This window comes from Ostrea edulis, chromosome 5, assembly GCF_947568905.1.
Source record: "Ostrea edulis chromosome 5, xbOstEdul1.1, whole genome shotgun sequence".
In the NCBI taxonomy this organism is placed as follows: domain Eukaryota; kingdom Metazoa; phylum Mollusca; class Bivalvia; order Ostreida; family Ostreidae; genus Ostrea; species Ostrea edulis.
Genome location: NC_079168.1, coordinates 30,123,326 through 30,133,315, shown reverse-complemented (window position 1 = coordinate 30,133,315; position 9,990 = coordinate 30,123,326). Strand labels below are relative to the sequence as shown.

At 34.7% G+C, this 9,990-nt stretch overlaps 1 protein-coding gene across 1 annotated transcript; it reads left to right on the top strand.

The window, feature by feature from the left end:
- Window positions 1-2,309: 2,309 nt before the first annotated feature.
- On the top strand, window positions 2,310-3,400 carry LOC130054815 (apolipophorins-like). The gene is made up of 3 exons (XM_056165727.1): window positions 2,310-2,559; window positions 2,670-2,869; window positions 2,995-3,400. The coding sequence occupies exons 1-3, from the start codon at window positions 2,385-2,387 to the stop codon at window positions 3,283-3,285; spliced, it is 666 nt and encodes a 221-aa protein (XP_056021702.1). The 5' UTR covers window positions 2,310-2,384; the 3' UTR covers window positions 3,286-3,400.
- The last annotated feature ends 6,590 nt before the right edge of the window (window positions 3,401-9,990 follow it).

Here is a 9,990-nt window from a genome sequence, read left to right as displayed (position 1 = left end):
ATTATGAGATTGATTACTGTTCATTATATTGGCCTTTTATGCAGTTCTGTTATGCTTGACATCAATGGTCGGGTGACACCGGCAACATTCCTTAAATAACTCTAGGTAAACAAAGCTTACCCTTGGCTCGTCAAATATAATATAATATAATATAATATAATATTATATATATATATATATATATATATATATATATATATATATATATGGAAATATTCTAAAATTGTGTAAATTGTATAATTTATGATATTTCCTTTGATCTTTGCAATAATCGTGGTAGAATATTGTATAACTACACATCATAAATGATTCCTGGGGAAATTTCATTGTATAGGGCACTCGTGTTTTAAAACAAAATACTATTGTGTATATTGCATAATTTCACATCACAGAATGATATCTTGAGGTAACCCAAAATTCAATATAGGAGTGACCTTAGGTCATCTTGTTTTAACTAAGTGTCCTGGGAAATGTTATATAATTTTACAGAAAGGTGTCCTGACTGAACGGACGTTTCAGTGCGTACGAGGAGGGGAGAAAATGCCACGGATCAGACCTGGATTCGAATCCGGACACCCGAATCTACTGAGCTTTGTATTCACCGGCAATCGAACCCGTCTGACGGCCACATCTGTATGGATTACCTCAAGTCACCCTTGTTTATATTTTCTACTTCTACTTCAAATACATAGCCAAGTTACAGGTAGAGAGACCACATGGCCAACCTCCTGCTATGTCAAACATGCATACTTCCCGGTATTTCTTATACACATCTTACAAACACATTTTTGTATGTTTTAATTTCTATTCACAACAATCATTCTCTATTTCTGTTGAACATTTAGAAAGCCAAAACATGATAAAATTTAGGCAAAACATGCATGGACCACCTGAACATAAATGTGGACAACACGTACATTTGGTTTGGTGAAAATATCCCCAGTGGATAAAAATATCCTTAGTAGATGAAAATATGAACAATTTACAAAGGGATAGACAAATGACAAGTGGTTAAAAAGCTCAATTTAATGTATTCAGTGCAGAATTTAAAAAAAACTATTTAGAAAACTTACACGTCATATATCGTTATCGATTTGATATATTGAATCATATCATGATGGTTTAGAGGACACTTTGTAATTTACCCCAAGTAAAAGAGGCAGGAAATTATTGCGAAGTAAAGGAAGAACTTAATGCGAAAATGCGATAAAAATGATTATCGGGTTAAGAAATTCAGGAGTTGTTGTTTCAGCCAAGGGAGTCATTTCCTCAAAAGATAAAGTTTGTAGTACGAACACAAAGACCTTATAAACTTACCTAGGAATCTGGTAACTCACTGCTGCTGGGAATGGACATGGTTAAAAGAAAGGGGAAAACGTCGAAGAAAATTCTAGATGTAGCATATGTAGAAAAGAAAAATAAGGATATTAAACTTAAATAGAAGTCCAGACTTATAACAACCAAGCGGATTTAATTCGTAACTGGGCCCAGACAAGTTTCATAATTGTACCTGTGTCAGGCTGGATAATGACACGAGAGAGGTCTAATCGGGTCGAGATTGAAAACAAGTGTCACATTGATTGTATCTCTATCGTAATTATCCCAGATGCATTTGTTAAAGATATGAAACAAAACGTTAGATAAACATATGGAAAACATGCAATAAACGTATGAAGAAAATAAAACATGGTATACGTACATGTATATCAATTTAATCCATCTCTTTTCTGAATTTGTAATGAGGTATTTTAAAAAATATTAGACCAGAAATGCTCGTACCTGATGATGATTTCTATCTGGTTGACCTTTTGTTCCTGATTAGTCTTTTTCTACCCAAGTGATCTAAGTATCCGAAATCAAAAGTGTTAAAAATATAAGCTTTATTAAGCTGACTGTCAGGTACATAGATAGCGAAGGAAGATCAGCACACGCTTTGTCGCCAGACTTGAAAGAGCCATTCCCGTTTTGGCTATACATTGGAGGCTTAGTCATTCTGTATATGTTGACTAACGAATATCAGGCATCATATTGCAGAAGTTGTCGTAGAAATTTTACAGGTACTGTATCCACTCGTGCAGTTTGCAAGTTTTAATCTGTTTTGAAACAAGGATTTCCATAGCTACCCGAGTGATTTTACATGAGAAGAATTATCCTCCATCATAAGACTTCACGATAACGCAAGAATGGGAATGGCGTTTTTTTAGTTTGGCGCCAAAGCTTGTGTTAATCTTCTTTCAGTATATACGTAGAATGAGAGATTATCCAACAGTCGGCTTAATAAAATAAGACTTTTAACAGTTTGGATCCCGGATACTTAGAATTCCATTTCCAACCTTCAAAACTCTAGGATTACTGTTTTCAACCCAAAATCAGGGGAAATACAAATGGACACTTACCTGCCTGTAGCTATGCCGTCTTTGAGGGAACTTCCTAAAATATCAGTCACCAAGTATGTCAATCGATTACACTCCTATGTCCCAAAATATTCCAACAAATGGGGATCTCTGTCGGAGTACATTCCCGATTCTGATGTTTCTAACTGGATTCCACCATTCAGAGGTACTGAAATGTCTTCGTAATACATGTATATCTTCTGGAATTAATTTGTTATTTCATTGTTGTAATTGGTATATATTCAGTTCTGAATTAATATCATCGTTCTATTTCAGCTGTTGCTACTTTGAATGGCAACCGCGTCACAACCTTCGATGGTGAGGAGTACGCTTTCTCTGGAAAATGTTCATATGTTCTAGCACGAGACTACACTGATGGAAATTTCTCTGTCATCATGAATTTCCTCGGAAAAGACAAACAACAACTCATCATCATGACAGCCAATCAGAAACTACAAATCGCCCCCAATGGAAAGGTATGAATTTCTTTGAATAATTAAATTAATCTGCATGGAATTTCAATTGGGTATCGTTCGTCCTTTCCCCGACATAAAAAATTAAGATCCTTAACCAATTTCCAATACTTTAAATTATATTGCAGCTTCGTGTTGATGGAAAAATTATCAGCACCCCATACAGATCTGGAGAATTAAGTGTGGTTTCAGAGGAGCAGTCCTTTAACGTGTACGGCCGTGGATTCACCGTCAACTATAACATTCCAAGAGATCAACTTAAACTCGTTGTAAGTGGATGGTACCACGGAAAAGTAGGTGGACTTTTTGGAACCAACAACAATGAAGTGTATGACGACATGATGACATCATCACGGCGAACTGTAAATGATGTGGATCCGTTCGTTAACAGCTGGGAGGTTGACAGCAAATGCCGTTAAACTGAAAAACACTGTTAATACTAACTTTGATTTATCATTCAATTGTTAAATTGTTAAATCCATGTTTTTGTTATATTGATTTCCCCAATCAATAAATAAATCATTTCAAGCAGTACATTTGTGTGTAATTACAGTGGCAGAGATGATATTGTAAAAAAAAAAACACGGGAAAAGAAAACCTTACAGATGTTTTGAAATTGAGTGGTTTTTTACACATTGGTACCAAAGTTTTAACTTGAGCAAGATCTTAATGTCGATACGAAAGTCAAAAACTTGGTGAAATTAAAAGTCAAGGAATAATTCTCTTGCATCTGCATAAAGTTCCGAAAAGGAATTACTTTTTATAAATGATTAGCAAATCACCATGAATTTGTTAATGGGGAAAAATCGAGTAGATCTTACTTTCATAAACAGTGTCGAAAATATTTTCTGTTCATCTGCACAAAAAGTATTTGGTTTTAACCAGGTGCTGTCTTGGCATTCCCTCCGAAATCCACTGTTCCGTTTAATGTTACATGGAACTCTTGTTGCATAACAATTAAAAATTTCAATCACTGGGTTTTTGTCAACATTAAAATGGTGAGGGACATGTTGAAAGCACACTGACAGGGACTAAGCCGTTTTTGAGCCCGAACTCTGTGATACCATAAAATAGAAAGGTGCCTAACTCTGACTCAGATAAAAAAAATACCCATTCGCTTCAAATGCCTAAGAAATCAGAAACTACGTGTGATATGTATAATGTGCCCATCTCCTTGAATATATTAATGTTTGAACTACTTGCATGCGAAATTTCAATCCACATGTTTTTCAAATAACAGAGATACGCGTCATCATTCTCTTGATTTCACGTGTTTATTTTTACTAGGACATTTACCGGTCCAGGTCATCGGATGAATTCTCGAGTATGACAGCAGCGAAATTCTGACTAATGTGGAAGATTTCGGACCTGTCAATTAAAATTTTACATCAATTATACGCTACTTACTTCCTCATACTTAAATACTGTTCTTCTTGAGTACGTTACACGACTCATTGTTTCCCCAGCAGCATCAACTGTTGACAAGATCTGCCATTTTAATGAGATCACTAAATACCCGATATACTTAAAATCTAAATGTCCATAAAATTGATCAAAAAATTATTTTTTGTAATATTGCACCTACAGAAGGAAATTTAACATTAAGTTTTGGCTTCCTTAATTTTTTATTTTTCTTTATTTCATTTCATTTAGATTATTTTTACCCATTTTGCCCTTCTTTAAAGTTTTAGGTATTTCGGGTCTTTAGTGTGTTTCTCAAAATGGCAGATAGAGTCAGGAGTTGATGTTTTGTAAAATAAGCGACCTAGATACGGCGAACATAGAGAACTTTATTAAAGTATGAGGAAGTAAGTAGCGTATATTCCATGTGAAGTTTTAATTGATGAGTCCGAAATCTTCCACAGTAGTTTGAATTTCGCTACTGTCATAGGCGAGAATCCACCCGATGACCTGGACTGGGAAATGTCCTAGTAAAAACAAACACGTGAAATCGAGAGAATGGTGGTGTATATCTCTGTTATTTCAAGAACCTGTGGCTTGCAATTTCGCATGCAAGTAGTTCAAACATTAATCTATTCAAGGAGACCGGCAAGTTATGTATATCACATCTAGTTTCTGAATTGTAGGCATTTGAAGCGAGTGGGTAGTTTTTTATGTAAGTCATCTAAAAAATTCACGGTACCAATTTTGACGCAGCAGATGCGCATTTTGACAAATAATGTTTCTTCAGTGATGCTCAAGCAAACATTCTGAAAATCCGTAATAACAATAAACATGTAAGAAATAAAAGGAAAAACAGAGTGTCAAAGATTTGAGTCGAATTCATCTAGGGACCAGAGCTATGCATGAGGGAGATAATCATTAATTTTGAAATTAATTTCTAAATTTCATCACAGAAATTAAATATGCATCCGTATTTTCAAGATAGTAACGAAATACTTAGCTACTGGGCTGTAGAGACCCTCAGGGACTAACAGTCAACCAGCAGAGGACTCGACCCAAGGATCATAATGTAAAACTTATACGGTACCAATTTTGATGCATCAGATGCGCATTTCGACAAATAATGTCTCTTCATTGATGCTCAAGCCAAAATTTTGTAAATCCGAAAGAACAGTAAACTTGTAAGAACTAAAAAGAAAGACAGAGTGCCAAACACTGGAATCAAATTCGTCTAAAAATCAGAGCTAGCTATATATATATATATATATATATATATATATATATATATATATATATGCAAGGTGAAGATAACGGACAGTGATCAATCTCATAACTCCTACAAGCAATACAAAATAGATAGTTGGGCAAGCACGGACCCCTGGACACACCAGAGGTGGGATCAGGTGCCTAGGAGGAGTAAGCATCCCCTGTTGACCGGTCACACGCGCCGTGAGCCCCATATCCTGATCAGGTAAACGGAGTTATCCGCAGTCAAAATTAGTGTGCCAAGAACGGCTTAATAATCGGTATGAAACACGTCAGACAGCATTTGACCCAATGCGAGGTTGTATTGACGAACTAGATCGTTATAACGACCATAGAATTTGCAAAATGCTGACTTCAATCGAGACTGTTGAAATTCCTGTACCATCAACTTGGTTATCAGTAGCTTACCTCGATTTAAAAACTGACTATACGCAGAACAAGCTCTTGCATATCGAATCAGTTGAGATATATAAACACCATATGCAGGTGATAATAAAATATTGCTACACAAATATGGGAAGTTGACGAAGGAGAAGCTGAAATCATCCCGTTTGTCATACAGTTGAGTTGTCAGTTTGCCGTTAATGTCTACTTTCAATAAAATATCTAAGTATGAAGCAGAAGTGGACGACTCTGTGATGTCCTTTATTTCGAGCTCACAGAGATATATCAAATCGACATATGAATGAAAGCTACCATTGTTAATAGACAAAACGTCATCGATATATCTAAATGTCGAATTGAAGGTCACAGCGAGAGATTTTTTCTTCTCACGTAGAAGTTTTTGAATAAATTCTGCTTCATATGAATATAAAAACAGGTCAGCTAACAAAGGAGCACAATTCGTGCCCATGGGAATTCCAACAGACTGTTGGAAGACCTGATCACCTAAGACCACGAAGAACTTGTCAATGAGGAACTCTAGCATATTTTTTATTTCAACTTCAGAGTACTTGTGCGTGGAATCAGAGTGGTGTTTAACAAAGTAAGTTTTTGAATGACTTATCACTAGATATGAATATTTCCGTTCTCCGTTTTTGTTGAAGAAACAACTGTTTATGATGTCAAAAAGTCTAGTCTTTAATTTATCGTGAGGAATGGTCGTGTATAGTGTTGAAAAGTAAAAGGTTTTAATGCTATTGATTTGGGGAAAATTCTGTGATTTCAAGTTTACTAAAAGTTCTTTAGAATGTTTTAGAATTGACATTTGATTAACACCACTTCTGGCATATGTAGTCGCACAGTAAGTTTGAAGTTTCTCCTTCACAGCTGTTAACATTTTCGTGAGGAGCAAAGATAGGGGTTTGGTAGAGCACTTACTAGATCCAGCAATGTATCTTTGTTTGTAAGGGTTTTTATGTAGTTTAGGAATCCAGTATAGGTACGGTAACTCATATTCATTCGACCCATTGACTGGAATATTAAATATGTCTAAAACTGAAGCATGGTTTTGAAGAATTTCAATTTTTGAAATGGCAGTTGGAGTATAAGTATGATTACCAAACGTGGGATTACCAAACGTGCCAAGTTCGTTTAAAATACAGTTGTAATAACGAGCCTTACAAACAAAGACAATGTTGTTACTAGCTTTGTCAGCTGGAACCAAAACATATTCCTCATGTAACCTATCTAATTCTTGTACGGTACCCGCAATGTTATTCATGACATGATAAACGATAGAACACGATACACGCACGATAGGATAGGATACACGCACGATAGGATAGGATACACGCACGATACGATAGGATACACGGTAAACCTGATAAACGCAAAACCTGATAAATGATCTTCACGATAGACCTGATAAACGCAAAACACGATAAACGATCTTCACGATAAACGGAAAACCTGATAGAAATGTTGTAAATTTAGAAACAATTTAGACAGAACGAAAGTTTGATACGTACAAAATAATTACATTATGTTGATAATAATATTGAAGGATTTCAATATTCAATATATACCTAAAACATATAATTTATTTATCCACGGTTGTACGTTTATTCATTTATTTTTTTTAAAATTCTATTTTTGGTTTTTTAACGGCATTACAGCTAAAATCCGGAAACTAAACTATATACGGTATTGAATTTGTATTTACTTTGTTTTTTACTTTGTGTAAAATTAGGCGTTAAATCAAATAAAAACAGTTTCAGTTTAATGAATTCATTTGATATATATATGAATTTTCTCAGCCAATGATTCTAAAACGTATATTGTCACCTAATATATGTTTAATATATGAATCATACAGGGAGTGATTGATTTTTATCTTGCTTAACGTCTCGCTCGAGAATATTTCACTCATATGGAGACGTCACCATGACCGGTGAAGAGCTTTTAAATTTAAGCCTATGCTCGGCAATTACGGCCATTGAACAGTGAGGGTCTTTTAGCGTACCACACCTACTGTGACACGGGACGTCTGTTTTAAAGGTCATCTCCGAGGACCCGTGGCATTCACACTTAATGCCGAGCGTTTAGCAATTAAACAGGGAATTAACAAAATGTAATATAATGTAGTGATACCATGCTTCAATAGCTCTCTTATTCTAATGTCTATTATCTTGGATATAAAATGAAACCAAGTAATATTTTGTGTGTAGCGAGGAGGGGGGTTATTTTGCATCAAGCTCTGAGTTCACCGCTCATTCAACAACTACAATTATTTTCATAATGACCGCTTTAAAAACAATCCACTGCACTACACCATATGCTCATATGTTAGATATTTCTACACCACGAGTGATAATTGATAGTCATAAGTAATTGGAACATATTTATATCAATTGATATTTTATTAACAAAAAATAAATAAACTATTAAAAACATATACGAAACCCGGCTTGATTTAAAGTCGCAATTTAGAAACGCTTTAAAATAATTGTGTTTAGTATATAAAAAATTCAAATAATCATCAAAACCAGCATAAATTTCCAGTATCTACACGTACAACTATTGGTACATGTGTACATGTACAAATAAGAAAAACCAACGATGATAGCTGAATTGTGCCCAATTGAGCAGAAGTTTGGGAGATGCAATACCCTTGCACTCTTTTAAAACTTAATCTTCTAAATGTGTGAAATACAATGTCCCCGAGAATGTTTACTGTCAAAACACGGGTGATACACAAAATCAGATATAAGAACGCGCACAAGTTCAGTAGTTGGTATATAAGTTGAATACAGGTGAAAAAAATCGGAAGAAAAAGAACCATTATTAAAATATATGTAATAAACAATGTAATTTACTGATTTTTCCTTTCAGATCGGAACTTCCTATTTCTCTGTTAGTGTTAATTACAAATAATTGTTTCTAGACAAGGAAATGTTTATGAACTCCAGATGAAGGAGCTTTGAGTTTTACTGTCCTCCGTTTGCTCGGCAAATCACTGCCTACTTTCCAGACTACTTAGAATGAAATTGTGATAAATTTTCACCCTCCCTGGACAGACATATAGCTCTTTTTCTGCCTTAAAATCGACAGCTTTATGTTCTCCTTCAAATATATTGTCTTTCCTCGATTCCTAAAAATAGCTTCTTTAACAAAACGAATAAAGCTTTCGGAAAGTATCTTACTTTTTCATTAGATTTGATATACGATCCCGATAGTTTCCGAAGCTACACGATAAACGAGTTTTACGATAAACGATTTTTACGATAAACGGAAAACCTGATACACGCAAAACACGATACACGATAGACCTGATAAATGCAAAACACGATAGAAAAAGGAAAACCTGATACACGATAGGATAGGATACACGCATGATACGATAGGATACACGCACGATATAGCACGATAGGAATGTCAAAAATAACGTTGCAGGTACTGTATCACTTCTGGTTTACTAAACACAGAAGGATAGATGGTACGTACTTTTGTTTTCATGTGTCTAATGCGGGATTTTAATATCCCTCTTATGCTTTTAACCCATTCTGACAATGCATCAAGTTCTTCTTCTTCATATTTAGCCCATCGTCTGGCATAATCTTCGACAGAACTCATAATAGAGATGAAGTTCTGTCGCCAATTAAAAGACCGAGGTTCTCTGTATTTAGAACCTTTAACAATAAGTGATTTGAGGTCCTCATTTTCAACTATATCAACATTACCAGTAATGACATGTTCAGCTGGACTATAGTTGAAAGAAGATGAAGAACATGTTGGTGGATTACGTATAAGATGGTCTATATCTAAGCACTGCAAAGTTTGTTTATAATTAAAAAGTTTGGATGCAATAGTAGAAGTATAGCTGTAGGAAATACAGGGTGTAGACTTGAACTTGAAATAAGTTGGAATACACGACTGAATATATATATATATATATATATATATATATATATATATATATATATCCAAAGTCTCTCTTTTGTAAGAATGATTAAAAAAAACAACATAAAAACACTTTTCGAAATATTTCAGCCATTTTACCAGCCTTCATCAGT

Coding starts and splice junctions, on each gene's coding strand:
- LOC130054815 (XM_056165727.1), top strand. CDS start 2,385: ATGGACACTTACCTGCCTGTAGCTATGCCGTCTTTGAGGGAACTTCCT. Junction 2,560..2,669: donor CTGGATTCCACCATTCAGAG/GTACTGAAATGT, acceptor GTTCTATTTCAG/CTGTTGCTACTTTGAATGGC. Junction 2,870..2,994: donor AAATCGCCCCCAATGGAAAG/GTATGAATTTCT, acceptor ATTATATTGCAG/CTTCGTGTTGATGGAAAAAT.